Here is a 27,183-nt window from a genome sequence, read left to right on the forward strand (position 1 = left end):
TGGCGTCGTGGTGCATGTACAGACGTCCTTTCAGTCCACTGCTGGATGAAAGGGCCCTCCCCATGGCACGGTAGCGAGATGTTAACTACCTTGCCTGGTATACAGGAGGTCGTGGATTCGATCCTGACGCCTCATGTATAATTGGAGTTTGCACGATCCATTTCCCCGTTGTCGCGTGGATTTTTCTCCGGGTCCCCCAGGTTTTCCCCTCCACGTTTAGACTCGACGCCATGCGTTGAGTCGAGTATATTTTTTGCCTGCTGTTAAATTTCCACGCCACGAGCCCGCTTCGTTGAGCGATCGTTTGTGATAGCCAGCTACGTCGCCCAGTGGGGCCTTACCTGGTAAAATGAAATAGTTTAGTTGATGCCGCGCGGGTTGTTGGCACATACTTCACCGCGCAGGTCAGCATGGATATTTGTGAAGGCGGGCAGAATTGACGGCAATGGATTTGTTTCCGCACTGGATCCCCTGTTGCCCCCCGTGTATCCCCACAGCAGCCTACAACGACATGCTGTCGCCAGCGCAGAACTGCGAGGGATGGAGACGGTGCCGTGCAGCCCTTCGTCCTGCAGTGCATAGATAATGGCCGATGATGGTGATGATGGAACGTGATAGAACGTGAGCGTCTTTAAACACTACGGCTCTGGATCAGACAAGGCACTCCACGCCTCTAGGGCAGTGGTTCTTAACATTTACTGCAGCCTTGCCCCCCACCCCTCCACCCTTTGGTTCTCAATCCTTTAAAAAATTACAATGTTAATAAACACATACGGTTTGATGAAACAAAGTAGTGGTTGTACTTGCGTTGACCGTGCTTAATTTGTGCTTTCGATTATTCACCTAAAAAAAATCTGTCCCGTGTCTCGCTACCCCCCAGAAAGGGCATCTCGCACCCCCAGGGGTGCAGCGTGCACCCCAGGTTAAGAATAAGAACGAGCTTGGGCCACCTGGTCTAAAATCACATTCCCTCTGCCCAACAATGCTGACGGGAGTGAGCGGAGCCTGGGCGTGGGGTGGAGGGGGACGTGTTGGAGGGGAGCGGCTGTCGGGAGTTGTGTTGGCACGGGAGAGAGAGCACAGATGCTCGAGAAACAGCTGCGTGTTTGGCAGGCGCTGGACAGGGTTTTAGTTTTATTTGATTGAGTTGGTCACGCACAGTGGCGTGGTGAGGACGGCGTTTGTGGCGTGATTCACGGTGTGGTCTCGGATCTCGACGCTCGCCACAGCCCCCGTTCTCAAAATTGATGATGACACGGGTAAGCTCCGAGCGGCGCCGCGGAATGGGTCTGTCGGTCTGGGTTTTGTTTTATTTTCGGTGTCCTGATGTGTCTTGCGGGTGAGACGAAGTTGCGTTTGGAACTCGGGAAGTTGACGGTGCAACAATCGCCCCGATGTCGCAGAGCAGCCTGCCCTGACCAGAGACCTACCTGGCTGGCTATTGTCCGTAGACCTCAGCTGAGACACACCAGTCTTGTCTGCCGATTAAATTTTTTTTTATCAGAATCTGGTCCACAGCCACAACACCTGGACGGCAGCCGCATGAGATGGTGGTTCGTCTGCTGACGAATGCTCGTCAGGTAAAAGCATGGGACACGTGATGACTGCAGAGGGAACACGTTCCTGTAGCACGTTTGGACGATTAACGCCACATCAGTTTACCATAACCTTGTCGTATTTTAGCGTTTCTGTACGATTGTTGCGTGAAGAAGCGCCCAGCACGTCGAGCGAAACGTCGGGACATAGCGAGCAACAGGCGGTTCGTACTCGATAATATCTAGGATGGCTTTAAAGCGCAGTAGCAATGAGGCCTTTGTGTGTGTGTGTGCAGTGGGAAGCGGCAGTGTCGTAATTAGCGCACTGCCATACGAACCCGGTTGATCCCAGTTCGATTCCCGCTCACGACCAATAGCAAGTGTGGCGAATATATGAACCGGTTCTGGGCTTCCGATAGGTCAACTCAGCCTAAAATAAGTGCCTGGTGTGGTGCATCATAATTTACATTTGTAAGCTGGCGCATTTCATCCGTGTGTGGCAAGCCGGGAGATTTACAGAACCTGCAGGGTGTACGGCCACAACGAGGGGGCTGAAGGTCAGTTTAGAGAATTGAGTGTTGTGGACAAGACTTACAAGCGTCAGCACTGGGGAGACGAAGGCGGCCGGGCGTGGTGTTGCTCGCTAACACCACTTGTCCCAACACTCCCTTAAAGTCTATACGAGGGGAGGAGAGGAGAGGGATATTTGGTCGTTTTTTCTTTATCAGAATCTGGAAGAAATCCGATGAGCTGTGAAGCTCTTTCCCCCCTTTAGATGTTCCCAGTAAGGGGCACGGGGTCAGAAGGTTGCGCTGACCACAGAGGCCCCACGGCAGTGCGTGGGAACTCGCCAACCCCCGCTGCTTTGCTGATATTTATTTATTTTATTTTCATTATCTCACCACACGTGTGAGACACATGGTGGAAGACCCCCGCTGTGTCTGTGATGACGACGGCGGTGGTGGTGGTGGTGGTGTGGGGAGCTGTGGTGGTGGTGTGGGAGCGGTGGTGGTGGTGGTGTGGGGAGCGGTGGTGGTGTGGGGAGTGGTGGTGGTGTGGGGAGCAGTGGTGTGGGGAGCGGTGGTGGTGGTGTGGGAGCGGTGGTGGAGTGGTGGTACTATCGCTACTACTACCCTGATTACTGATCCTATTAACTTGCTGACCTATTTACGCCAGGTGTGTATATATAGGTGTATATGTATATATAGGTGTGTATGTGTGTATGTAGGTGTATGTATGTATATAGTGGGGAGCGGTAGTGTGGAGCGGTAGTGTAGTGGTTCGCGCGCTGCGCTATGAACCTAGCGACCCGAGTTCGATTCCCGCTCAACGCCCAACACCAGTGACGAGTATCTGAACCGGTCCTGGGCCTCCCCTAGGTCGACTCAGCCTCAAATGAGTACCTGGTGCGGTGTGTAGTAAACATCGCCGCTAGGGAGGCAAAGACGGCCGGGCGTGGCGCTGGCCACCCACCCCCTCGTGTACCGTGCTATTCCCTAACAGCACTTTCCCCGACAGTCCGTTAGTGGCTACACGGGGGATCTTTGGTGTCGGTAGCGCAGTGGTACAATCCCGGCCGGCGACTTGAGTTCGGTATTTTAAGCAAAGCTCCTGACGATGTCTTGGAGTAAGGATTATTGGCGTAAGGCACTACCACGAGAGTACTGTACAAGATACGCCTATCCATAACAAGCCTACATTATTGTACCCTATAATCTTATGCTAACAGCAATATGGATGTTGTCGTTGTTGTTGAATTACAGATGATTCTGAAATAGGATGTATCATGCGCATGACGATGATGATGGATGGTGATGTCGATGCATCGTGATGATGACAGATGATGAACAATGACTGATAAATAATAATTGGCTGAGTCGACTCTCAGCCCGGGATTGAACCCATGGCCTTGCACTCAATGGCACTCAACTCACGTTATCCCTCCTGTAACGTGGAAGGCAGTCGATGTCTCAAGGCGGATGTTTGAGGAAGGAATGTGTTTTTGAATTAATAATAGTAGCAGTGTGTTTGCAAGAGTCTTCAGTGATTGTGCACACAAGCGCGTGCCTGTGTGTAGAGACAGGTGTTTGTGTACCGTTCATAGGCGCTGCTGCTCGCTAACAGCACTTGCCACTACAGTCTGGTATAGGCTACACGGGGGATCTTTGTCTTTGTTGTTTGTATAAGCGGCGGTGGAGTGGTCAGCGCGCTGTGCTACGAACCCGGTGACCCGAGTTCGATTCCTGTTCACGGCCAACACCCAGTGAAGATTATCTGAACAAGTGCTGAGCCTCCCCCTAGGTCGGCTCAGCCTCAAATGAGTACCTGGTTGCGGTGTGTAGTAAACATCGCCACTGGGGAGACAAAGGCGGCTCGGGCGTGGTGCTGGCCACCCACCCCCTCGTGTGCCGTGCCGGCCACCATAGGTGCTGCTTGCTAACAGCACTTTCCCCAACAGCCTGTTAAGACTATACGGGGGATCTTTGTCTTTTTGTAGAGGCGTGAATAGCTGAGCCGGGTGCACACTCGCACGCGTGGAGCACGATCCGGACTTTGAGACCGAGCAGAATCAGAATCGGTATTTATGCTGCAGGAGGAATCCGATGAGGTATTAAGCTCTTTTTGTTCACAGATGTCCAGGTAGTTTCAGTTTCATTTATGTTGGTATAGCCCTGTGAGCCATTCGGCTCTTGAATCGGGTGCAACCGCAACAAACAAAAAACAAAATATTCCTGAAAAAGCACTGTACACCAACGCTGTGTGCAAAAATCCCAACAACAACAACCACAAGACAACTTAGTCTAACTCCGTACTACAGCAAACAAACATGGCCAAACCAAAAATCGTTTCAAAATCACCAAAATAAAGCCATAAATGCAATGTAACAGTGATCATAGGGACTGTGACCGAATTTTTTACAATAAACTACATAAATAGCATGTAACACCAAACCCTAGACTCCTAGAGCCATAGTTGGCTGCATGAGTCACTCCACAACAACAGGAGCATCAGTCGGAGTATCACATTTTTCAATGCACCTTTAAGATCAGCACACTAAATCAAAATACAAATAATACTTTGCAGCGTCATCCGGAGCGAAACATTTTATTTTATTTTAGGCCACTGAATAGCAGTGGCAGCTAGGGGTGTACAACTCCTCTAGAGCAGTTTTGAGTGAAGATCTCATAGGTAGTGATTCAAGTTGCAGTTTATTGGCAATAGCATTCCAGACCCTGGGGGCATCAATAGCAAAGGCCCTTCCTCCAGTTTTGTACGGCAATAGGGAATGTGAAGCTGGTAAATGAGCGAAGACCTGAGGTCAAATTTGTTCTTTGAAACAGAGAGGAGATCCAGCAGGTAGTCTGCGGATTTTTTTGTAAGTACATCGTGAATAAATAAGATCTGGTGCACAAGCCGTCGAACATTAAGAGATGTTAAGTTTGACCCAATGTAGATATCACAGTGGTGAGTCCTATATGGGCAGTTCAATGCAAATCTTAAGGCCGAGTGATAGATGGAATCAAGCTTTTTCAGTACAGTACTTGGAGCTGATTTATACACGATGTTACAGTAATCAAGTAGAGGCAGTATGGTAGCTTTTATCAATTCCAAACGGAACATTGGGGGAAAGCAGTGCTTGTGTCGATACAGAAAACCAATTTTTATTTTTGTCTTTTTTACCAATATATTCAATGTGATCTTCAAAATTCAGTTTTGAATCCAGGATGACCCCAAGGTACTTATAGATCTTGACTTGCTCTATGTGATTATTATTTAAGGAATGTAATTGGGGAAAAATAACTTCCTGCTTTAGTCCTGGTGAGAAGCATAGCACCTTGGTTTTGGAGGCATTCAAGACTAGTTTAAGAGCAACTAGCTGATGTTGTAGTTTGTTGAAACCACCCTGAAGCTTTGCAATGACATCATCCGGAGAGCGGCCAGCAGTAATCAGTATCGTGTTATCTGCAAAAAGATTTACACTGGAATGATCCAGGTCAGTGCCCAAGTCATTAGCATAAAGAGAGAACAAGTAGGGGCACGTGGGTAAGAACGTGACAACAAGAAACAGTCACGCAAAAAAACACGACAGTGGTGCAAAATACAAGAAAGGTACATTTTTTAAAATCACTTTTTCAAAAGCGACCTGTCCACGAATGATAGCTCAGCGAAGAGCGACTCATCACCGCGTGGACATTTATAGAGCAGCGAAATCTAAACGCATGTTCCCTGTGACGTATTGCATCATAGCAACTACCTGGACCACAGGACTGCTCCCACAGGATTTGAAGGGTGCCCTGGCGATCAGCCTCTCTCACGAAAGTGAGGCGTGCTCACTGATTCTGTTGCATCGTTTGTTGTCCTTCCCCGCACCTCCAATGAGCACGGTTGGCTTACGTACGGTGCGAAAGAAGTTCAACATGCATACAAGACGAAGGCCGTAACAGGCTGTTGGGGCAAGTGCTGTTAGCGAGCAGCACCTATGAAGGTTAAGCACAGCACACGAGGGGGTGGGTGGCCAGCACCACGCCCGGCAGCCTTTGTCTCTACCCAGTGACGATGTTCACACAGCAGTCCAGGGTACTCATTTGAGGCTGAGTCGACCTGGGCGGAAGCCCAGGACCGGTTCAGATAATCGTCACCGGTGTTGGCCGTGAGCGGGAATCGAACTCGGCTCACCGGGTTCTTAGCGCAGCGCGCTAACCACTGTGCCATCGCTCGCCACATTTCTAGAGACACGGGCATCTCTCTCTCCTCGGCGTGCCTGTAAAAGTCCTGGCGAGGATAATTATTCTTCAACGTCGCCTTGAGGACAATTTTAAAGGGCCCCAAATATGGATTCAAAACCAAACTGTACAACCAAGCTTACATTTGATTTTACCAGTTCAGGCCCACTGAGGCGTGTAGCTCTTTTTCACAAGCGACCTGGCCATCACAAATGATAGCGCAACGAAGTCGTGGCTTATCACGTGGACATTTATGGCAGCCAAATAATTTAAACGCGTGATTATATAAATGTGGATGGAAACACCGGAGGACTCGGAGAAAAATCCACGCGACCACGGGGAGAGAGGGAAAACATGCAAACTCCAAATATACAGCAGCAGGCGTCAGGGTCAGGATCGAACCCACGATCTCCTATATACCTTGCGAGGTAGTTAACATCTCATAGCCACCGTGGCGCGATTCAGGACGGTGGCAGTCCTGTCCAGACGTCAAATGTTTCTGTCCGTCTGGTGTAGCAGCTAAAGGGAATCTAAACAGGGCTTACAATGACCCGGTCAAAGCCCCATGATACCATCAAGAGGCCAGGGTTTTGAGTTGTTCTTCATGCTTCCAGGATCCCTGACCATCCGCTCACAACCATTAAATCATAAGTCAAAGCCATTTTCTGTTCACTTTGGGGTGAAGCGCTAATGTCTTCTGGCTCCCTACACTATTGAAAAAATATATATTTTGACCACGTATAGTTTAAGAACCTTCTTCCATGGCTGCATAATAGGAATTAACATCTGGTACAGATACAATAGTGAGGCAGATCGATGCCCGGGTGTGGTCAACGGAGGGCTTCCAATTGGTCAACGGTGTTTATGAAATGGATGGCTTCCAAATGGATGGCTTCTAATTTGATGGCTTCCAATTGGTCAACTGTGCTTATGAAATGCTGATGACCAAGTGATTGCTGCTCACTCTGAGAATGAGTTGAGACTGCTGCAAAATCTGGAACTATGCCACCATTCCAATTCATACAAAGCCACATGGCTGAGTACGTTTATACGGTTTGAATGCTCCATAATACAGGTGTGTTTTTTTGTTGGGTTAGATCGCGTAAATATAAATGGCTTTAAACCTGCCACCACCCAACGCAGCCAATCAGTAAGGTTTGTCATGCAAACAGGACGTGCCAATTCGTTACCAGTGTAGTGGAATAGAATCGGTCACGTAGCAGCATAGCGCTTGCTGCTGGCAGGGAAGGGGATCTGCAGCTCACAGCAGCCCTGACTGACAGAAGGTCACGTGATAGACCAGAGAGGGATGTAGGGGAAAGGTTACGGAAGGGGCACACCGAGAACCCGCGAGTAGGTTCGAGCGATACCAAACATCGCTCCTCCTCCTCCTCCTGTCGACACTTTCAGATGCGCTGCTTCTGCGGCCGTCTGGAACGCTCTTCCTGTCTACATTAGGAAGCCACTGGGAGCCTTGCACTTTTAAATCATCATCATCATCATCTAGATTGACAAACTCATTTCTTTATAACTGCTTTTTGTGTTTAGTTTGTTGTCCTTTCGCGGCACTTCTGATTCGCGCGGTTAGCTACGTACGGTGCAAAAAGAAGTGAAACATTCATACAACCACGAGGCACCACGACACCACGAGGCATCATCACGACACCACGAGGCATCACGACACCACCACGAGGCATCACCACGACACCACGAGGCATCACCACGACACCACGAGGCATCACCACGACACCACGAGGCATCACGACACCACGAGGCATCACGACGACACCACGAGGCATCACGACGACACCACGAGGCATTATCACAACACCACGAGGCATCACGACACCACCACAAGGCACCACGAGGCACCACGACACCACCACGAGGCATCACCGCATGGCGAAGCCTCCACAAGGCGGTGAAGCCTCGCGATATTGGCCACCCCCACCCCCTCGCCCTGCCACGCCGGTCGTTCATCGGTGCTCCCCGCTCACAACAACGAGCGGAACGCCGGGCGGCTAAAATACAGAAAGTTGGCACAGTAGGGGGTACAGCTGGTGGTGCATCTACCAGTCATCTCAGTCAGCCGACCCATGGCATCTGCAGGGTCTGTCCCGAGACCTCCTGTCAGCAGCGAGCCTTCGACACTTCACGAGGTCTCAGTGCACCTAGCCTGGCACAGGCGCCGTGGTGACGTCACCGTAATTTCGTATTGACACTGAGGAGACAAAGGCGGCCGGGCGTGGTTCTGGCAATACCACAATGGTAAATAAAGTATATAAGTGGAAAATAGGAAAACGCCTTCTTCCCATAGATCTCTCTTCACGTAGGAATTAAACGTATTATCGTTTGTCCTGACACTGCTCATCAGCCACACGGCTCTTTGAGAGTGAGCTTTCTCTGCAGCACTGGTTTAACACGAGCAAACTCGCTCGCCAACAGCTCTTGTTCCAACAGCTCTTGTTCCAACAGTCTTGGCAGGCTACATGGGGGATCTTTATCTGTGTAAGTGTGTTTGTGAGTCCCGTCCGGAGCTGCCCCCGCATGGAGCTGGGAATGCGGTCACACGGGTTTCAACTCCCACGTGACGCGATTACAGACACACGTACACCTACACAGACACCTACACAGACACACACCGGCTACACACACACAAAGATTAAGGCAAAGATACCCCGTATAGCCTCATCAGACTGTAGGGGCAAGTGCTGTTAGCGAGCACCTATAAAGGCCGGCACGGCACACGAGGGGGTGAGTGGACAACACCACGCCCGGCCGCCTTTGTCTCCCCCAGTGACGATGTTTACACACCGCACAAGGTACTCATTTGGGGCTGAGTCAACCTAGGGGAAGGCCCAGGACCGGTTCAGATAATCGTCACTGGTGTTGGCGGGGTCGCCAGGTTTTCAGCGCAGCGTAGAGCTAACCGCTACGCCACCGCTCCCCACAAACCAAAACAGACACACACCTATACACACACATATACAGACACACACCTATACAGACACTGATACAAACACACATCTATACAGTCACACACCTATACAGACACAAACCTATACAGACACCGATACAAACACACATCTATACAGTCACATATACAGACACACCTATACACACACAAATACAGACACACACCTATACAGACACCGACACAAACACACCTATACAGATACACACCTATACAGACACACACCTATACAGACACACCTATACAGACCCCTATACAGACACACCTATACACACATATACAACAACAACCGCCATTCGCCACTAAAGTGGCGGTGACGTCACCACGACGCTTGTGCCAGGCTATGTGCACCCTGAGGCCACTTGAAGTGTCGAACGCCCGCTGGCAGGAGGTCACGGGGCAGACCCAGGTGCCACGGGTCGACTGACTGAGATGACTGGCTGATGCACCACCTTGCCCCCTACTGTGCCAACCTGCTGTGCTTTAGCCACCCGGCGCTCCGCTCGTTGTTGTGAGCGTCGCTCCTCCGCCCTCCGTTGTTGTTGGAGGGCGACTACCTCCAACTGCCCAGTAGCATCCTTCACGAGCCTCCTCCAGAGAGGTCGATCTTGACACCGCTGGTACCAGTCATCGGCAAGTCCACTCAGCTCCACGTCCTCCTGTACCACATCACTCCATCTCTTCTCTAGCCCGTGCCGCGCCCGCTTAGCCCCCTCAATCCGGTCGAACAAAAGCTGTTTCGGCATGCGTTGGCTGGGCATGCGGGCTACATGACCCAGCCATCGCAGCCTTGCCCGCCGGAGGAGCTCACCGATGGGACCTTGCCCAGATCTTTCAAGTATTTGTGAGCTCCTCACACAATCCAGTCTGGTTAAACCCAGGATGGATCGTAGGCAGGCCAGCCTAAATGTTTCTAACCGGCGAAGATGTTCCATTAGGGGGGTCCACGTTTCGCAAGCGTAGAGAAGGGAGGGAATGACCGTGGCCGAGAAGACCTGAAGCTTAGTGCGGAGCGACAGACCAGGTAGCTTCCACACAGCGTTACGCAACCGATGAAAAGATATTGCCGCTCGACTGATTCGGAGTGAGACCTCTGCTGTTAAACTGGAGCCAGTCATAAGCACACTACCCAGGTATGGGAAACTCTCCACTCTCTCCACAACTGCCCCATCACCGATTGGGAGTTGTGGGGGTGGAGTGTCCGATGGTACAAAATACCCAGGCAGGTGCTTAGTTTTGGTGGGGCTGATGGTAAGGCCCCACCTCTTAGTGGCACGCTCCAGTCTCAGCAGCAGTGTCTCCAACTCCTCCTCTGACTGAGCAGCTATTACCAAATCATCAGCATACATAACGTGGTTGAGCAATAGGGAACGCACCCGGGCATCGATCAGCCTCCCATTATATCTGTACCATATGGAGATTCCCCCGGTACAGCTATTGAAGGCTTCACGAACTACGTGGTCAAAATAGATGTTAAATAATGTGGGAGCCAGAGGACATCCCTGTCGCACCCCAAGGTGTAGAGGGAATGGCTCTGACTCCCGGCCACGTAGTTTTACCCGGGCCCGCTCACCATCATGAAGGTCCTTAATGATCGTGAGCAGAGGGTCAGGTACTCCAAAAGCACGAAGAACGACCCAGAGCCCAGGCCTACTGATGGTATCATAGGCCTTGGCCAGGTCAATAAAGCAGAGATGTAGGTCTTGTTGGAATTCTCTACACCTCTGCTGTAGCAGACGGACAGAAAAATATGGCATCTGTGCAGGACCGCCCTTTCCTGAAACCGCATTGGGGCTCTGCAAGCCTCTCCTCAGCGTGCCTGGCAAGGCAATGCTGAATAATCCTTGCCAGGACCTTTCCCGGCACACTGAGGAGTGAGATGCCCCTGTAGTTGTTACAGTCTGTGCGGTCCCCCTTCTTAAAGAGGGGGACCACCAGGGCATCCTTCCAATCCTGCGGAACCCGTCCAGCGGCCCAGACCGTTGTTATGATGTCAAATAGGGCAGTCTGTGCACAAACGCCACCCTCCCTCAGCATTTCGCTTGGGAGATCATCTCTGCCCGCTGCCTTTCCTGGTCTCAGACTCCGGATCGCCTTCAGTACTTCCTCAACAGATGGCACCTCAGCCAGCCACTCACAGGGGGTGACTTCTTCCAATATTTGAGGCACCGCAGCCTCAGCAGGGTCATCCTCACTTTGTACCACAATGTTTTCCTGGCTGAGGGATTTTCCCTCCCCCAGGACCTCACAGAAATGCTCAGCAAATCTGTAAACCTGTTCCTGGGGGTCGGAGATTGGATCACCGTTTTTTCCCCTAATGACGGTAATAGGTGTGGCGCTGCAGATTACTTTTTTGATGGAGTTAAATAGAGATTTGTGATCACGGGCCACTGAGGCAGACTCCATCTCCTCAGCAACCCGCGACCACCACCCATCCTTGCAGCGCCTCACGGCTCTCCGAACCTCCGAGCGAAGGCTGCGGTAAGCCTCCTCATTCTCTGACGTGGGATTCTGTAGCCGATGACAGTGGGCCTGTCGCTTTTTCTCAACCATCCTGAACACCTCCTCTGTCAGCCAGGTTCTTTGGGGAGGCCTGGACCGCGTACCCAAAGCAGCCATTGCAGCTGCATGAGTCACAGTCCTAAAGCTCGACCCATTTACCCTCGACATCAGGAGGAGTCGGGGACGATGCCAATCCCAGCCGCAAGCGATGATGAAATTCTCGCTTGCAACTTTCATCAGATAACTGAGACCAGGCCACTTTAGGTTGGAATGGGGTCCTGGGTGTACACCCACCACCGGAGTGGAAGAATGACAGGCGCATCTTACAGATGACTTGTCGATGGTCAGAGGGCAGATCAGCTCCACGGTAGGTCCTGGTGTCAAGAACATGGGCTCGCATCCTCCACTGGTCCGTCACTATGTAGTCCAGCAGATGTTCTTGCTTGGACCCGGCATGCATCCATGATGTTGTGTGGATGCTCTGATGCCGGAACAGCGTGTTGGTAATTACAAACCCATGGGCTGCACAAAAATCTAGCAGCCTCCTACTGTTGTTATTGAGCTGATCTGGCCCATGCCCTCCAATCACTCCAGACCAGGTGCCAGTATCATGACCAACTCAGGCATTGAAGTCACCCAACATAATGACTCTATCCCGAGGGGCCACTTTAGCCAGCACCTGTGACAGGAGGTCATAGAAGGCATCTGACTTATCGGCTTTGCCTGCATCCCTTCACGGATGTTCATCTTCGGTGGGGCATAAGTAACCACGACCACCATTCCTCGCCTCTGGTTGATGGGAAGGCGAGCCCAAAGTAGCCTGGGGCTTACAGCTTCCCACACCTCACCGCCACGCTCCCACGCCCCCTTCATTCTTTTGTTCAAAAGAAGAGCCACACCCTGTTGTTTGGCAGTCTGCTGCCCCGAGTAGAGGACTGTTCACCCCTCATGGTGGCAGGAGCCAGAGCCGGTCCACCGGACCTCCTGAATGCCACATAGATCCAGGCGGTACCGGTCCAGCTCCCGACAGAGGAGTGGCAGCCTCTCCTCCGCAGTGAGCGTTCGAACATTCCACGTGGCCACCCGTAGTGGTTTTTCGTTGTTTCTGGAGGAGCCCCGAGGGTAGATATTCAATCTCCTGGCTCCGCCAATTGGGGTTTGACCAGGAGACGTCATAGACGCCTGGCCCCCCGGGGCCTCCGGCACAAGCTTATTAGTTATATACTTAATTCGCGGTTTAGTGGTAATTAATTGAAGGTAGAGGAGTTACCAGCCCCTCGCACCCGTCCAGAGCCCCCGTTTAGCCCCTGTGGTGGACACAGATGCCGTGAGGGGAGAAGCCAATCACAATTGGACCTCCCCCCACAGCACTGTCCACGACAGAGTTGCCCGTCCGGCACCGCGAGGAGGTAGGGGGTTGTTTTGCCGGACACACCTATATATACACACACACATATATATACACACACCTATATATACATAGCTGGCGTGAATAGGTCAGCAAGTTCTTAGGAACAGTAATGAGGGCAGTAGTCGTAGCGATAGTAGAGTGACAAGCTGGCGGACTGATGGCCGGTGAGCGAGCAGTGAATCGGTGATTATTATCACTAATTATGATTATCACTAATTATAATTATCACTCATTATGATTATCACCAATTATAATTATCACTAATTATGATAATGATCACTCATTATGATAATTATAACTAATTATGATTATACTCATTATGATAATGATCACTCATTATGATTATAACTAATTATAATTTCACTAATTATGAGTATCACTCATTATGATAATGATCACTCATTATGATAATGATCACTCATGATTATCACTAATTATAATTTCACTAATTATAACTATCACTATTTATAATTATCACTAATTATAATGATAACTAATTATAACTATCACTAATTATGCTATTTATCACTAATTATAATTATCACTAATTATAACTATCACTAATTATAATTATTGCAGCTCCGCTCGAATCTCGACCTGACACGTGTATGTGTGTGTGTACACGTGTATGTGTGTGTGTACACGTGTATGTGTGTGTACACGTGTTTGTGTGTGTGTACACGTGTATGTGTGTGTGTACACGTGTATGTGTGTATGTACACGTGTGCGTGTGTGTGTGCGGTAGTGTCGTGGTTAGCGCTACGCTGCGCTATGAACCCGGTGACCCGAGGTCGATTCCCGCTCATGGCCAACACCGGTGGCGATTATCTGAACCGGTCCTGGACCTCCCCTAGGTCGACTCAGCCTCAAATGAGTACCTGGCGTAGCGGTGTGTAGTAAACATCGCCACTGGGGAGACAAAGGCGTTCGGGCGTGGTGCTGGCCATCCACCCCCTCTGAGTCGACCTAGGGGAGGCCCCCTGGACCGGTTCAAGTGTCACTCACACCCCCCATGACTCACGCCCACATACAAACAATCCCCTCTCGACACGCTCCCAGCCACTCGTGTCTCCACCGCCCCTTCACCCACAGCGTTCAGTGCGGAGAACACACGCAGACCCACAGACTCACCTATCACACACACAGACTCACTCAGCACACACACACAGCACACAGACTCACCTAGCACACACACAGACTCACCTAGCACACACACACACAGACAGACTCACCTAGCACACACACACAGACTCACCTAGCACACACACACACAGACAGACTCACTCAGCACACACACATACAGACTCACTCGGCACACACACACACACAGACTCACTCAGCACACACACACACAGACTCACTCAGCACACACACTCACTCAGCACACACACTCACTCAGCACACACACAGACTCACTCAGCACACACACACACACACAGACTCACTCAGCACACACACACAGACAGACTCACTCAGCACACACACACACAGACTCACTCAGCACACACACACAGACTCACTCAGCACACACAGACTCACTCAGCACACACACACACAGACTCACTCAGCACACACACACAGACTCATCCAGCACACACACACACAGACTCACTCCAGCACACACACACACACAGACTCACTCCAGCACACACACACACAGACTCACTCAGCACACACACACAGACTCACTCAGCACACACACAGACTCACCTAGCACACACACACACAGACTCACTCAGCACACACACACACAGACTCACTCCAGCACACACACACACACAGACTCACTCCAGCACACACACACAGACTCACTCAGCACACACACACACAGACTCACCCAACACACACACACACACAGACTCACTCCAGCACACACACACAGACAGACTCACCCAACACACACACACAGACTCACTCCAGCACACACACACAGACTCACTCAGCACACACACACACAGACTCACTCAGCACACACACACACACAGACTCACCTAACACACACACACAGACTCATCCAGCACACACACACACAGACTCACTCCAGCACACACACACACACAGACTCACTCCAGCACACACAGACTCACTCAGCACACACACACACACAGACTCACTCAGCACACACACACACAGACTCACTCCAGCAAACACACACAGGCAGACTCACCCAACACACACACACAGAGACTCACTCCAGCACACACACACACAGACTCACTCAGCACACACACACAGACTCACTCAGCACACACACAGACTCACTCAGCACACACACACAGACCCACACACTCACTCCGGTACACACACACAGATAGTGACGACAGTACTGCTGCTGCAGGTACTGCTGCTGCAGGTACTGATGTTGTAACTGATGCTGTTCCTGCAGCTACGGATGTTACTGCTACTGCTGTTTTTACTGATGCTATTATTGCTACTACTGATATTACTGGTATTGCTGTTGTTTCTGATGCTATTACTGCCTCTACTGCTGTTGTAATTGCTACTGCTGTTGTTACTGATGCTATTACTGCTACTACTGCTGTTACTGCTACTACTGATGTTACTGCTACTGCTGTTGTTACTGATGCTATTACTGCCACTACTGCTGTTGTAACTGCTACTACTGATGTTACTGCTACTGCTGTTGTTACTGCTGTAACTGCTGTTGTAACTGCTGTTGTTACTGCTGCTACTGCTGTTGTTTGGGCGATGGCTGCTACTGCTGTTGTTACTGATGCTATTACTGCTGTTACTGCTACTGCTGTTGTTACTGCTGATGTTACTGCTACTACTGTTGTAACTGCTGTTGTTACTGATGCTATTACTGCTGTTACTGCTACTGCTGTTACTGCTGATGTTACTGCTACTACTGTTGTAACTGCTGTTGTTACTGCTGCTACTGCTGTTACTGCTACTGCTGTTGTTACTGCTGATGTTACTGGTACTGCTGTTGTAACTGCTGTTGTTACTGCTACTACTGATGTTACTGCTACTGCTGTTGTTACTGCTGCTATTACTGCTGTTGTTACTGCTGCTACTGCTGTTACTCCTACTGCTGTTGTTACTGCTGATGTTACTGCTACTGCTGTTGTAACTGCTGTTGTTACTGCTACTACTGATGTTACTGCTACTGCTGTTGTTACTGCTACTACTGATGTTACTGCTACTGCTGTTGTTACTGCTGTTGTTTGGGCTATGGCTGCTACTCGTGAGTTCCCATTGTTGCTGTACTTGTGAACTTGCACGTGTGTGTGTGTCGAGCGGTGGTGCAGTGGTTAGCGCACTGCGCTCAACACCCGGCGACCCGAGTTCGATCACGGCCAACATCAGTGGTGAATATCTGAACCGGTCCCAGTCCTGGGCCTCCCCTAGCTCGACTCAGCCTTAAATGGGTGTCTGATGCGGTGCGTCCAAAACATCAACACCGGGGAGACAAAGGCGGCCGGGCGTGGTGCTAGCCACACGTGGTGCCTCGCCGGCCTTCATCTGTGTGCACGAACGGCACTTGCCCCAACAGTCTGGCACAGGCTTTACGGGGCAACTTTGTCTGTGCGTTAACATGTGTTAGCACGCGTGTATTTAGGGCGTAACGTGCACGCGTCCGAGTGACGCATGTGTGCATCACGTGTGTGTGTGACACACACACGCGTGTGTGTGTCGCACGTGCACAGTATACCTATGGGTGCCCACGTGTGTAGGTGTGCACGTGAGTGGGGAGCGGTGGCGCAGTGGTCAGCGCACTGCGCTACGAACACAGCGACCCAGGTTCGACGGCAAACACAAGCGGCGATTATCTGAACCCCCCTAGGTCGACTCAGCCTCAAATGAATACCTGGTGCGGTGCGTAGCAAACATCGCCACTAGGCGTGGCGCTGGCCACCCACCCCGCTCGTGTGGCGTGCCGGCCTTCATCGGGCAGGTGCTGCTCGCGAACAGCACTTGCCCCAAAAAGTCCGTTAAGACTATCCGGGGGACCTTTGTCTGTGTCTTGTCCAGCGCTCCCACGTCTCTCGTACGCGCGAGTCACCGTGAGACCCAGGGGTCGTCACGCTCGGCAGGGGCACAACGAGGTGGGGGAGAGGAGGAGGAGGACACTGGGGCCATGGCCTCTGTCCCAGGACCCCAAGGGGCAGCGGGGAGCGGAGCGGCTGGCGTCCCGGAAGGAGGCCTCATGACCGGCTTCTCTGATGAGCAGGTGAGGGGGCGGTGGCGGTGGGGGGTTGGTGGGGGGCTGCTGGTGGGGGGTTCGCTGGCGTGGATGTGGAGCGAGTGTCCCGGTAGTCGCCCCAGAGCCACGGTCCACGTGGCCCTGACGCAAAACATCACGAGGGAGCGGGTGGGAGTTTAGCAGAAATTACTTCATTAATTACTGAACTACCAATAATTAATTACTGATGAACTACCGGTAGTTAATTACTGGTGAACTACCAGTAATTAATTACTGGTGTATGACCGGTAGTTAATTACTCATGAACTACCAGTCATTAATTACTGATGAACTACCAGTAATTAATTACTGATGTACTACCGGTAGTTAATTACTCATGAACTACCAGATATTTACAAGAGAGCCCATGATGTTTAGACGTGGGGTCCCACAGCACGGCACGACGATACATCCATCAATACACAACAACAACAACAGCACAACAACAGCACAACAACAGCACAACAACAACAGCAAAGAGCCATCAGCCTCGTAGGTGCAGAGGAACGCGTTGGCCCGTGGGGCGTCCTCCCTGGGCCAGGTGGCGTGTGTGTGCGAGGCGCTGCAGCAGGGAGGCGACGTGGCGCGCCTCGCCCGCTTCCTCTGGGCCCTGCCGGGGCCTGCGGCCGCGTCCCGCGACGAGGCCGTGCTGAGGGCCCGCGCCCACGTCGCCTTCCACTCGGGCAGCTACCGGGAGCTGTACGACGTCTTGGAGGGCCACGCCTTCGAGGCGCGCCACCACGCGGCGCTGCAGGTGACTCGCTCGCTCGCTCACCTGCAGGTGACTCGCTCTCTCTCTCACCTGCAGGTGACTCGCTCGCCCCCTCACCTGCAGGTCACTCGCTCGCTCGCTCACCTGCAGGTGACTCGCTCTCTCTCACCTGCAGGTGACTCGCTCGCCCTCTCACCTGCAGGTGACTCGCTCGCTCGCTCACCTGCAGGTGACTCGCTCTCTCTCACCTGCAGGTGACTCGCTCGCCCCCTCACCTGCAGGTCACTCGCTCTCTCTCATCTGCAGGTGACTCGCTCGCCCTCTCACCTGCAGGTGACTCCCTCGCTCGCTCACCTGCAGGTCACTCGCCCTCTCACCTGCAGGTGACTCGCTCGCCCTCTCACCTGTAGGTGACTCGCTCTCTCTCACCTACAGGTGACTCGCTGGCCCTCTCACCTGCAGGTCACTCGCTCGCCCTCTCACCTGCAGGTGACTCGCTCGCCCTCTCACCTGCAGGTGACTTGCTCGCTCGCTCACCTGCAGGTGACTCACTCTCTCACCTCCAGGTGACTCGCTCGCTCGCTCACCTCCAGGTGACTCGCTCGCTCTCTCACCTGCAGGTGACTCGCTCGCCCTCTCACCTGCAGGTGACTCGCTCGCCCTCTCACCTGCAGGTGACTCGCTCGCCCTCTCACCTGCAGGTGACTCGCTCGCTCGCTCACCTCCAGGTGACTCGCTCTCTCTCACCTACAGGTGACTCAATCGCTCACCTCCAGGTGACTCGCTCTCTCTCACCTGCGGGTGACTCGCTCGCCCTCTCACCTGCAGGTCACTCACTCGTGCACGCTGTCACCTCTTCCCTAGACTTTGCACTTCCCATCGCGTGTGAGTTTGTATCGTTAGACCCGGGGGCTTGGCAACCAAAATAACAACAATTTGTTTGTTCCGGATTCCATAAAAAAAACGACAGCTCGATGCGGAGTCGCAGCGGAGAGAATCTCGGCGTGGCTACCACTCCCGGTGCAATTGCACCGCCTGCACCCTCGACGGGCAATCTTTGTCGCTTGCGTCCCTCCCATTAGCACAGTTGACTACATATGGTGCGAAATAAGTTGAACTACCACAACTCTTTATTTTACCAGGTAAGTTCCCATTGAGGTACTACGTGGATCTTTTTCATAAGCGACCTGGCTATCACAAATGATAGCTCAACGAAGTGGCTTAGCATCATCACGTGGAAATTTATAGCAGCAGCCACACACTCTGAACGCGTGATGATGTCGATTCTAAACGTGGAGGGAGAAACCGGAGGACCCGGAGAAAAATCCACGCGACCACGGGGAGAGAGAGAGAGAGAGACGGAAACTCCAAATATACAGCAGCAAGCAGGCATCGTCAGGGTCCAGGGATGGAACCCACGACCTCCTGTAAACCAGGCGAGGTAGTTAACATCTCACCACCGTGGCGCCCCTTGTGTGCTCTCCTCCCCTACCCGCTACCCCTCCCGCGCCCACTGCCCACCGCCCGGCTCCGTGTGCCCTGCTGCTGCCGCCGCCACCGCCGCCGCCAGGCGCTGTGGTTCCGGGCGCGCTACCTCGAGGCGGAGCGGGCGAGGGGCCGCGCGCTGGGCGCCGTGGACAAGTACCGCGTGCGCAAGAGGCACCCGCCGCCCCGCACCATCTGGGACGGCGAGCGCACGAGCTACTGCTTCAAGGAGCGCGCACGCGGGTGACGTGCTCGCAATCGGGAAGGGCGGTCGCGAGGGTTTGTCGCCTGGTCCAGTTACAAAGTAAAAAAAAAAGTAAAAAAAAAAACTTGAACCGCGCGTTGACCGGCACGGTGTCCGACGTTTTGGCTCCACGCGCCGGGAGCTTCTGAAGCGGCGGCGGCGCCACCGCTCGTAGCACGCAGAGCGCTCGCCACGAAATGAAATGACAGCACCTCGCTGCTGAGCCCGTCATCACGCCAACTCCTCCGGTCGTCACCGCATCGCCGCGCGGCGCTTTCAGATGCGCCTGCTCCCGCGGCCGTCTGGAACGCTCCTCCTTCCAATATCAGGAAGCCACTGGGTGCTATGCACTTTTAAATCATCATCATCTAGATTAACAAACTCTTTTCTTTAGAACTGCTTTTTGCGTCGAGTTTGTTGTCCTTCACCCCCCGCACCTCCGATTAGCGAAAAGTAGTGAAACATACATACAAGCCACAACGCAGTGGAACCTCGAGGCATCACCACGACACCACGAGGCTTCACCGCTTGGCGAAGCCTCCACAACGCGGTGAAGCCTCGCGATGTTGGCCACCCCCAGCCCCTCGTCGGTGCTCGCCGCTCGCGCCACTCGCCTTACACAGCGACGCGGGCGCCTGCCCCTGCCGGGGTCTGTCGTGGACCGCTTCTCTTGGCGTTGCATTTGCCGGCGCAGGGCGCTGATGGAGAGCTACGGCGGCGCGCGCTACCCCAGCCCCGAGCAGAAGCTGCAGCTGGCGCTGGCCACGGGCCTCACCGCCACGCAGGTCGCCAACTGGTTCAAGAACCGGCGGCAGCGCGACCGAGCGCCAGGCCCAGCGGGGGACCGGCGGCAGCCTCGGCGCAGGCGAGTAGCGCGGCCCTCTGTGGCCTCCTCCCGCGGCCACCCCCGGACTCGCACAGAGCCCGCCGCTCGTCGCTCATTCACGGAAGGTGGGGGGCACTTTCGCCGGCGCGAGCGTGCGCCGCCCGCGCGTTTGAAACCGGGGGGGGGGGGGGGGGCCTTGCGGTAAAGGACGGCGGTGCTCGCTGAACTTCTTTGGCGCCATACGTAGCCGGCCGCGGCGAATCGGAGGCGCGGGGGAAGGACAGAAAAATAAACACGAAAAGCGGTCCTAAAGAAATTAGTTTTCCAGCGAGACGATTTAAGGGGGCATAACTCTTAAAAATTGGGCCCCCCCGCCTGAAAATGAGTGAAGAACGCAAAAGACAAAGATCCCCGTATAGCCTGACCAGACTGTAGGGGCAAGTTCTGTTAGCGAGCACCTATAAAGGCCGACACAGTATAAGAGGGGGTGGGTGGCCAGCACCGCGCCCGGCCGCCTTTGTCTCCCGAGTGGCTATGTCTACACACCGCACCAGATACTCATTTGAGGCTGAGTCGACCTAGGAGAGGCCCAGGACCGGTTCAAATAATCGTCACCGGTGTTGGCCTTGAGCGGGAATCGAACCGGGTCGACCAGGTTGTAGCACAGCGCGCTAACCGCTACACTACCGTAAATGAAGAATACTGACATACACACACCATAGACATACACACACCATAGACATACACACACCATAGACATACACACACCATAGAGATACACACACCATAGACATACACACACCATAGACATACACACACCATAGACATACACACACCGTAGACATACACACACCGTAGACATACACACACCATAGACATACACACACCATGGACATACACACACCATAGACATACACACACCATGGACATACACACCCCATAGACTCTCATAGAGACCCCCATAGAGACCCCCATAGAGACCTCCATAGAGACCCCCATAGAGACCCCCATAGAGACCCCCAGAGAGACCCCCATAGAGACCCCCATAGAGACCCCCAGAGAGACCCCCAGAGAGACCCCCATAGAGACCCCCATAGAGACCCCCATAGAGACCCCCATAGAGACCCCATAGACCTGAGCTCTCCTAACTGTGGTCAGGAAAGGCTCCGTGCTGAACTGAGCTCTCCTGCTCGCCAGTGCATGGACAAGCCTCCTCATCCCCCCCTGCCCCGCCCCTCCCCCCCAGACCCCCCCCCCCGCTGCCCCCCATCCCACGTGGACCGTGGTCTCGAGAGCCGACACCTGGCAGCTTCACGCCCCGAGGGAGGCACCGCCCAGATTCCTCGCTCGCCAGGTGCACGCGCCGAGAGGCACGGGCAGGCAGAGGAGGAGATCGCCAGTGGTGTAGAGACCCCATAGACTCGCATAGACACCCCATAGACTCGCATAGACACCCCATAGACTCGCATAGAGACCCCATAGACTCGCATAGACACCCCATAGACTCGCATAGAGACCTCTAGTGGTGTAGAGACCCTATAGACTCGCATAGAGACCCCATAGACTTGCATAGACACCCCATAGACTCGCATAGACACCCCATAGACTCGCATAGACACCCCATAGACTCGCATAGACACCCCATAGACTCGCATAGACACCCCATAGACTCGCATAGACACCCCATAGACTCGCATAGAGATCCCATAGACTCGCATAGAGACCCCATAGACTCCCATAGACACCCCATAGACTCGCATAGAGACCCCTAGTGGTGTAGAGACCCCATAAACTCGCACAGAGACCCCATAGACTCGCATAGAAACCCCGTAGAACATCTGTTAATTTCTCACAAAGTGGTCATCATTTTATCGCTCTCTTAGAGGGAAGATGATGGGCGCTGGCCGTGGTGGGGGCGTGCAGGGGAAGTGGACTGAGTTTAACTCTCGACTGTTGTTGTGGAGTTAAATTGAACCGACGAACGTGACAATGGAGATGATGATCGTCATGTTATTGGCAATGTTGATATTGAAGGAGGCCATCACATCAGGCTGATGATGCGTGGGTGGACTTCACCATCGTGGGGTGCTACAGCTGCGAGATGTTAACTACCTCGCCTGGTATGCAGGAGGTCGCGGGTTCAATCCCGACCCTGATGCCTGCTGCTGTAGATTTGGAGTTTGCGTGTCTCTCTCCATGGTCGTGTGGATTTTTCTCCGGGTCCCCCGGTTTTTCCCTCCACATTTCAAAGCATGCGCTTAGATCAGTGCTTCTTAACCTGGGGTGCATGCAACACCTGGCGGCGCGAAATGCCCTTTCTGAGAATCGGGCTGCAGTCAAGGTTCAGAACCACTGGTTTAGAGTATTTGGCTGCTACAGATTTGCACGTGACAAGCCACTTGGTCGAGCTGTCGCTCGTGACGGGCAGGTCGCGCCTGAACAAGAGCCACGTAGCTAAGTGGGGCCTTAACATTGGTAAAATAAATTTAAAAATGTTTAGTTTAGACTCAGCGGCCAATTAATGCCACGCTCCATGGGCGCTCTTCTGCAGCGAGCCGACTGGGGGCAGCAGTGCCGGGGACGATGACGGCGACGATGAAGAAGGAGAGGACGGACACGAGGATGACGGCGATGGAGCTGGCCGCCGCCGCCGCGTCGGGCCGCGGCACGGCCACGCGGGAGCCCTCGCCCCGGAAGGTTCCCCGCGGCCGCCCTCCGCGTCGTGGTCGTGGAGCGGCGCGGGCCCCCGGCCGCCCCCGTGGGACCCCCGTGCGGCCCCCTCCCCGGGTCCCGCGAAGGACGGCGGCGAAGGCGGCTGGCCGCTCGCTCGTGGGAGCGCCGGAGTCGCCGCCGGTACGTCGCTGCTCCCCGTGCCTCTTCCCATGCCTCTCCTTCTCCTTGTGTGTGTGTTGAACTTCTTTCGCACCCTACGTAGCAAACCGTGCTAATCTATGCATATTGAACTTCTTTCGGACCCTACGTAGCCAACCATGATAAAGTGTGGCAAATCGCCTGATGAAGCTAATTGTAAATCACCAGCGTAACGTCGTACTCAATTGTAATTGTTGTGGGTTTACTCGCCATCACACCGACGTGCTGAAGTAAAAGCTAATTGGCACCTTTTGTTCAAGTGACAAGGCTTACTAATTGGCTGTGTCGGGTGGTAGTGGTGGTGGGTTAGTGATGTATCTATATTAACGCGATCTAACCCAAAAAACCTTGATCATGGATGGCTCGTTTTTTTCCACGCCTCACTCTCCACGTCGCTCCCAGCCTCCGCGTCTCTCCGCGTCTCTCCATCTATCTCTCTCTCTCTAGTCCCGTCTCCCTTCATCTCTCTTTTCTCTTGCCTGAGACTGAGACGGCTCTCTCTTGGCCAGATCTCGACACACGCAAACTCGGCTGAAAGTGGATCGTGTCCTTCGTGCTCAAGCCAAACATATTGGCCAGTGTTCGTCTCTGTGGTGGATCTGAGCCGTTGATGGAAACTCCACGTTCTTCTCGCAGGGCCACAAAGTGGCGAGAGACAACACGAAACAAACTGCACAGTCGACGGTCCAGCGCGCACAACAAACACTGCCTACAGGAAACGTGCCATTGAGCGCAGTGACAACACGACGCAAAATTGTGGTTTAATTTTAAATGCAAAAGTCTCCGTGTCTCCGTGCATGTTCCGTCTGCGTGTGTTTAGGCGACGCTGCCTTCGCAACCGCAATGCATGGTCCTGGGCCCACGCTCTCGCCCACGGCCTCCATCGCCGTCCTCCCGCCCCCTCTGCTGGGCCTCTCTCCCGGCCGTGCCGTTCCCCTGGTCTCGAACCCGGGCCCCTTCCTGGGGCCCGCGTGCGTCCCCGCATCGCAGCTCCACGTTAGCGGGACGAGCGACCGTCGCCGAGGGGCGTATCAGGAGGAGGCGGGAGGCCGTGCAGGCGGACGCGTGGGCCCGACCGTGGCGGCCGCGCCGGGAAGAGTCGGCGCCACGGCGGCACCGTTCCTCGCGGGACCCACGGGGCCCACGGCGATGGCCGTGCCACCGAGGACGGCCGACGAGATGGAGCGGAGGACGGAGGAGGGAGAGGAGGAGAGGGGCGAAGGCCCGCGTGAGGAGGGAAACGGGGCCCCGGCGGTGCTCGCCACGTTGTGCTCCGTGCTGTTTGAGGAGCAGCTGCCGTGAGGAGGAGCGGGCGACAGGAGGTGGAGAAGGAGGAGAGGGAGGAGCAGGAGGAGAGAGGAAGGAGGAGGGGAAGGAGGTGCCTCGAGGAGGAGGTGGAGATGCCATGAAGAGGAGGAGACCGGGAACCCTTCTGAGAAATGTGGACTTCGACTGTCCTGGCAAACAGTTTGCATTATTGTAATACTGTTATTGTTTCTCCTCCACGCAAGATGACGTGTCTTCGTGAAGTGTGATTTTTTTCTGAAAGTCAGTTATTTGGCATGTCTTCCAGATTACGGCATACTTTCGATGTTTGAGCATTGTGTTACATGATTGGATATAACATCGTCACGAATGGATGTAACATCGTCACCAATGGATGTAACATCATCACGAATGGATGTAACATCATCACCAATGGATTCATGAACTGGATATATTTGTGTTTCATTCACGAGTACGGTAATCTTTACAGTACAGCAGAATACGTGAAGTATGGTCAATAAAAAGCATCTACGAATGCTAATGAATATGAAAATGTGAACTTTACAAGGGTATAGATCGAGTTTAGCTAGTTGGCCAGGAACATCATGGGATGCGGAATAATGATTTGTTCATGGTGGTTCCATTGAAAACGTTATACAAATCAATCAATCTTAATTTTACGTTCTAATATCGCCCTCGGTAACGTCGTGCAGCGGTGCACATTACGACGGAACGGGAACGGTACCGGGGGAGCACGAAGCAACAGGAATGAAAACAGAACCCCGTAACGAGCTCGGCGGCTAACACCGACCGAGCAAAGTAAATTGTAGCCGTGCAACAACGAATAGAGTAAACAAGTTGAGTAGTGAATGATGTGGCGACATCGCTGGATGTCACCATGCTGTGGGTGTAGTTCCGGCCCGAGAGGGGCACGGTGTGCGCTGGATAATAGCGCTGGGTGGCACCAGGCTACAAGTGCAGTGCCGGCCCTACAGGACAGGGCGTGTGGGTGCCGACCAAAGGGTAAGTTTGTGTGAGGCCATGGCACTCTAGTTGACCAGGGAGGACACGTGACCGGCTAAGTTGACAGAGGGGCCCCAAGAGGGGGCTAGGGGTGGTCACGTGATTGGGACCCAGATCCTTGCTAAGGATTCTGAAGGTGGGCGTGGCCAAGGGCGGAGCCACAGAGAATAGAAGGCGGGTCCCAAGAGGGACCAGGGTTGTTCATCCCGGGAAAGAACCCCTTCGTCTACGATCTCCGTTCAACGAGTCTTCCAGCACGTGGACCCGGGCAGATGCTGTTGGTCCCGGGTCCGTAGTAACAGTTACTTGGTAACTAGTGTAGTAACTGGTGTAGTAACTAGTGTAGTAACTAGTGTAGTTAGCCGGGTGGTCACCACCTTAGGTTGTTATTCTGTTAAGGGGAAGTTTCCCCGTGTGTTGGAACTGAATAAATGTGTTGCCTCCAAAGTCTACGTCTGCGACTCAGTTGAACCCATTACAAATAAAATTCATATATACGGGGGCTCGGTGCTGTTAATTGTTCCAGGGTCAACACTCAACTAACAGAAAACGGAATTACAGCTCCATAATAAATGTTTTTTTGTTGAGATCGCGTAAATATATAATAATGTCGTTAAACCCACCACCAACCGACGCACACAATTAGTAAAGGTTGTGTCACGTAAACAGAGCACGTGCCAATTCGTTACAAGTTCAGCACTAATCGGGTGTGTGTTGGAGAGTAAACCCACGACAACATTTACAATTCGAGTTGGCAAGACGTTTTGCCGGTAACACGTGCGTCATCACCAACACTGCGTGGCTGGCCAGGACACATCGGGTTATTATACAGGGTGGCCCGAAAGTCAGAATACAGAGGGTTATTATACAGGGTGGTCCAAAAGTCAGGATGCATAGGGTTATTATACAGGGTGGCCCAAAAGTCAGGATACATAGGGTTATTATACAGGGTGGTCCAAAAGTCAGGATACACATGGATATATTATTTATCTTCTTTGGTTCTTTCGGTAAAGTCACGTAGACTTTACCGAAAGAACCAAAGAAGATGAATCCTTGCAGTCACGAAAGCTTTAAATCGAATTTTACATTATTTATTTTAACACTAGCATTGAAACAATAGTTTATTCTTTATTCATTAATAACATCAAATTTTCTTCTTCCTGTGGGGTCACCTCATATCAATCGTTTACAAAATTCGACCAAGAACACCCAATGAATTGATACAAACCACAATTGATGAATGTTCACAGATTACACAGCTGTAATTTTAATTCTTTTAAATCGATCATTCATGCTGCACTGTAATCTGTAAAGTGTGCATATGCTGGTGTCAACGCCCCTTCACATCCTCTGTGTTGTGTACCTGAATCGCCTTGTTAACAAAATACTTTCTGAAAGAGAAA

The 27,183-nt window shown here is 52.8% G+C and overlaps 1 protein-coding gene across 3 annotated transcripts; it reads left to right on the top strand.

The window, feature by feature from the left end:
- The first annotated feature begins 6 nt into the window (after positions 1–6).
- Positions 7–26,227, top strand: LOC116953910 (uncharacterized). Of its 3 annotated transcripts, none has more exons than XM_032974212.2 (7): positions 7–1,259; positions 17,143–17,341; positions 17,895–18,107; positions 19,636–19,793; positions 20,489–20,659; positions 23,172–23,473; positions 24,312–26,227. In XM_032974212.2, exons 2-7 carry the CDS (start codon positions 17,249–17,251, stop codon positions 24,791–24,793), a joined length of 1,419 nt encoding a protein of 472 aa, XP_032830103.1. In that variant the 5' UTR covers positions 7–1,259; positions 17,143–17,248; the 3' UTR covers positions 24,794–26,227. The 3 variants fall into 3 exon arrangements, with proteins under 3 accessions (XP_032830103.1, XP_032830104.1, XP_075908132.1); XM_032974213.2 differs by lacking the exon at positions 7–1,259 and adding an exon at positions 15,362–15,499; XM_076052017.1 differs by lacking the exon at positions 7–1,259 and adding an exon at positions 15,393–15,484.
- Positions 26,228–27,183: the final 956 nt, after the last annotated feature.

This window comes from Petromyzon marinus, chromosome 53, assembly GCF_048934315.1.
Source record: "Petromyzon marinus isolate PM22_M1 ecotype Great Lakes invasive population chromosome 53, UKy_Petmar_22M1.pri1.0, whole genome shotgun sequence".
Taxonomy (NCBI): domain Eukaryota; kingdom Metazoa; phylum Chordata; class Hyperoartia; order Petromyzontiformes; family Petromyzontidae; genus Petromyzon; species Petromyzon marinus.